This window comes from Papilio polytes, unplaced genomic scaffold (genome assembly GCF_000836215.1).
Source record: "Papilio polytes unplaced genomic scaffold, Ppol_1.0 DF821289.1, whole genome shotgun sequence".
Lineage (NCBI taxonomy): Eukaryota > Metazoa > Arthropoda > Insecta > Lepidoptera > Papilionidae > Papilio > Papilio polytes.
Window position 1 is genome coordinate 3,094,815 of NW_013527915.1, and position 3,197 is coordinate 3,098,011.

Sequence of the window (3,197 nt, forward strand, 5' to 3'; positions counted from 1 at the left end):
GCCGACGTTTGCGCGCGGCATTAAACAATAACACAGAACACATGGAAATTAAGAAAGTAAACAGTTTAAAAAAGACAATCACATATTAATAATAATATTGCAATACATTTCTTGCAAATTTTATACGAAACAAATGAGGTGCACACTCATACACTTCTCATACAAGTGCATATAAAAGGGAATCGCCTTTATAAATGTATTAACCTAAGTGAAGCCCCCCCTACCCCCCAGAGCCTATTACAAATAATGCTCACACTCACAATTACCAGATCACCAGCGGCGCTTGCCATTCTCACCCCTACATTTCGTTGTATAAAGCATATTATTGCATACAATTACAACTACTGCTTTGTCGCCGATTCCTTTAGCTATATTCACAGGGAATCTGTCTACATCTATACTTGGCATAATGCTATACTATCAGAAAGACATAGGACAAAATATATTTGGTAGTGACGTCACACGAAGCAATTTATCTCCGTAACTATACTAAGTTAGCATTAAAACTAGTCTGTTCGTATTATATGCAATGTAAATTGGTGTTCGTTAGATTGGAAGTCACATTAATGAGGTATGGTGCGGCTTTTTGTATATAGACAAGTCTAGTCAAATTAAATAAAGAAAACGAAAGTAAACTTTACAATTGAAATAAATTTGTTCTAATGAGATTAAAAGAAAACTAAAAATTTTTATCCTAGACTCATCTTCACAAATAAAGTAAGAAACATATAAAATACTTAGTGATTGGACAATACTAAAGAACTAGATACGTCACGATTGTTATTAAATTATGTTAAAAGCAACTGCATTTAAAACAGGTCCAATCACTGTAAAAGTGTCTTAATAACGTTAAACATAAGGTTGGTTATCGCGTGTCGGTGTAGTCGGCGCGTCGCTTGTCGGGGGCGCGCTTGGACTCGCGTCATTCCCACTGGTGCGGCGAGGGCGGCAACTCGGAGGGGTGCGCCACTGTCGAGCTGCAACGTGCAAGTGTCAACCGGGTCAGTCCAGTCGCCAGTCGCCACTACGCTACCCACACCCACGCCCACGCCCACGCTGGTTCTCACTCGATTTCGGACTCACTCAGCCGTTTTATGCTCACAATTCTGGACATAATAAACAATTCAAACATTTCGAAATGTTAAAGTAAATCACTACGAATCTCTATCTTGTATCCGAAGTCGAGCGAACGAACCAAAAAGACCATGCATATTGCAATCGTTTTTAATCAGAAATTTTCAAATGGCAATTTATCTACGATAATAAAAGAGATTTGATACGGTAAAACTGCATCACAAATCCAAACTCTACTGACCAATAGCTACGTAAAGAGAAATAACAGATTAAAAATAATCACCACAACCAAGTACTCGGCACTGTGCTCGCTGTAGAGTCTACGCATGCACTACGCAAAAACAAACATAAAAAGGATACGTAACGACTGTTTTCGAAATATAAATCATGTGGCTATAACCATAAGATTCAAATTTGGAAAACAGTGTTAATGATAGACAATAACATTACGGCCCACAAGATATTTCAATCAATTCAAACTCAATATTATTTTGTTTAGTGAATTCGAAGTGAATATTTAAGGAATAATTTAATTTGCGATTTTACTGCAATATAGATTTAAAACAACCGAAAGAATCTAAATGTTACCAATTAAAAAATATGACAAGGACAAGATTTGTAAAACACACAAGTAAAAAGAACACCCGTGATCATGCAATTTTTTAAATGGCTAACGTCGCATGCGTTTTGTGACATACGTGATTGCCATGAATATTGAAAGAAATAAACTCAAACAGTCGAACTCGTAATAAATGGTGGATCGGTGAGGCATGCAATGCAAACGAACCGCCGCGAGACGGAACGGAACGATCAACCCTTTTGAAATAACACTAAAGCCGTTCGCAAAGTCAACGCTAACTGCATTTCACTTGAGCAAAATTAGATTAAAACTGCTGACTATTTTATATGCGAGTTAAGGTGAGGTCTTATAACTTCAGTTTATATTAAAATCGTTTTATCTCTGGAGGGCAGAATTATTATGCGACAGTCGCACAGATAGTGGTGGCTTGTCGAACGGCGTCCGCGAGTGCACAGTGAGTAGTCAGGCTGCGTGCGGGCTTACTGGGGCTCGTTACGCTATCGCCGCCGCGCGCGTTACGCGGCGCACAGAAATATCACTGGCGACAGAAGTAGTATTTTTGCCGCCGTCTTGAAAGGGGAACAAACTTTTGCTTTCGAGCTCGCTCTAGAACTGCCGCAAACACACAGAAAAAAAAGCATAACGTTATTATCGACTAACTTTTTTGAAGCGTCGAAAGCTCCATTTCAATAGGGTTGACTTTGCTGGGATGCGACGGTTCTGTGCGGGAGCGAAATGTTATTTAGCGTAAAGGGTTTCGATTAGAAAATCGCAAAATCCATGCACAAATCGGGCTCTCGCAAAATCGACCCGTAGGCGCGTAAAGTTATTGTGTCGCTAAAAAATAATTAGGGCGTATAATACCTACAAAACTCAACTACTTTAGGCGGGGTTGGGATGGGAGAGATGGGAAGTCGGTGTAAGGTATTCGACATAGGCTAACTTCTGCGACCACCATATTGCTTGCGCATGGTGGTGTCGGGTTGTACGACACCGTACACAGCACAAGGCACGTGGCCGTGACACCGACGTGCACACACTAAACAGTTCGCACCGTGACACACCGAGTTGTGATGACCGTATGCATCTTCTGATTTATTATCGTCACACGTGAAGGTAACAAAGAGACAACAGTCACTGAATTACGAATCATTACAAAACCAGTACGTCATAGACGTAGGTAGCAAATGTCAGTTTGACAGTCGACACGTGTCGGTGGCAATGTTGCCTGCACGTGGTCGGGAGGGGTCGGGGCGTGGCCCAGACATGGGTGCGGGTGGTCGTTGTAGCAGAGCGTGTTAGTTACGTATCGCAAAGAAATCACCTAGTGTCGGTTGGTTGTTGGTTGCGGTTGTTGGTGGCGGCGCCTTACCTTGCGAAGCTCTTGAACGCCGCCGACTGCGGGTTGATGCACAGAGGGACCCGCGACGTCTGCAGTTGCTCCGCTATGAACTTGTGAATTTCCTCTGCGGACCGATTTACCGTTTCGTTGTTGTTACTTATACACTACGTTATTGTTACTAAGATGTGTTGGATTAAAACT

The 3,197-nt window shown here is 41.6% G+C and overlaps 1 protein-coding gene across 1 annotated transcript in view; it reads right to left on the minus strand.

Annotated features, from left to right (window-relative positions):
- Positions 1-369: 369 nt before the first annotated feature.
- Positions 370-3,197, minus strand: part of LOC106109108 (serine/threonine-protein kinase NLK) — a gene marked incomplete at its 5' end in the record, with an annotated part of 82,676 nt that continues 79,848 nt past the window's right edge. The window contains 3 exons of the mRNA XM_013290511.1: positions 370-977; positions 2,138-2,266; positions 3,027-3,152. Of these exons, the coding sequence (XP_013145965.1) occupies positions 2,170-2,266; positions 3,027-3,152 (223 nt within the window). The remainder of the gene's footprint in view (positions 978-2,137; positions 2,267-3,026; positions 3,153-3,197) is intronic.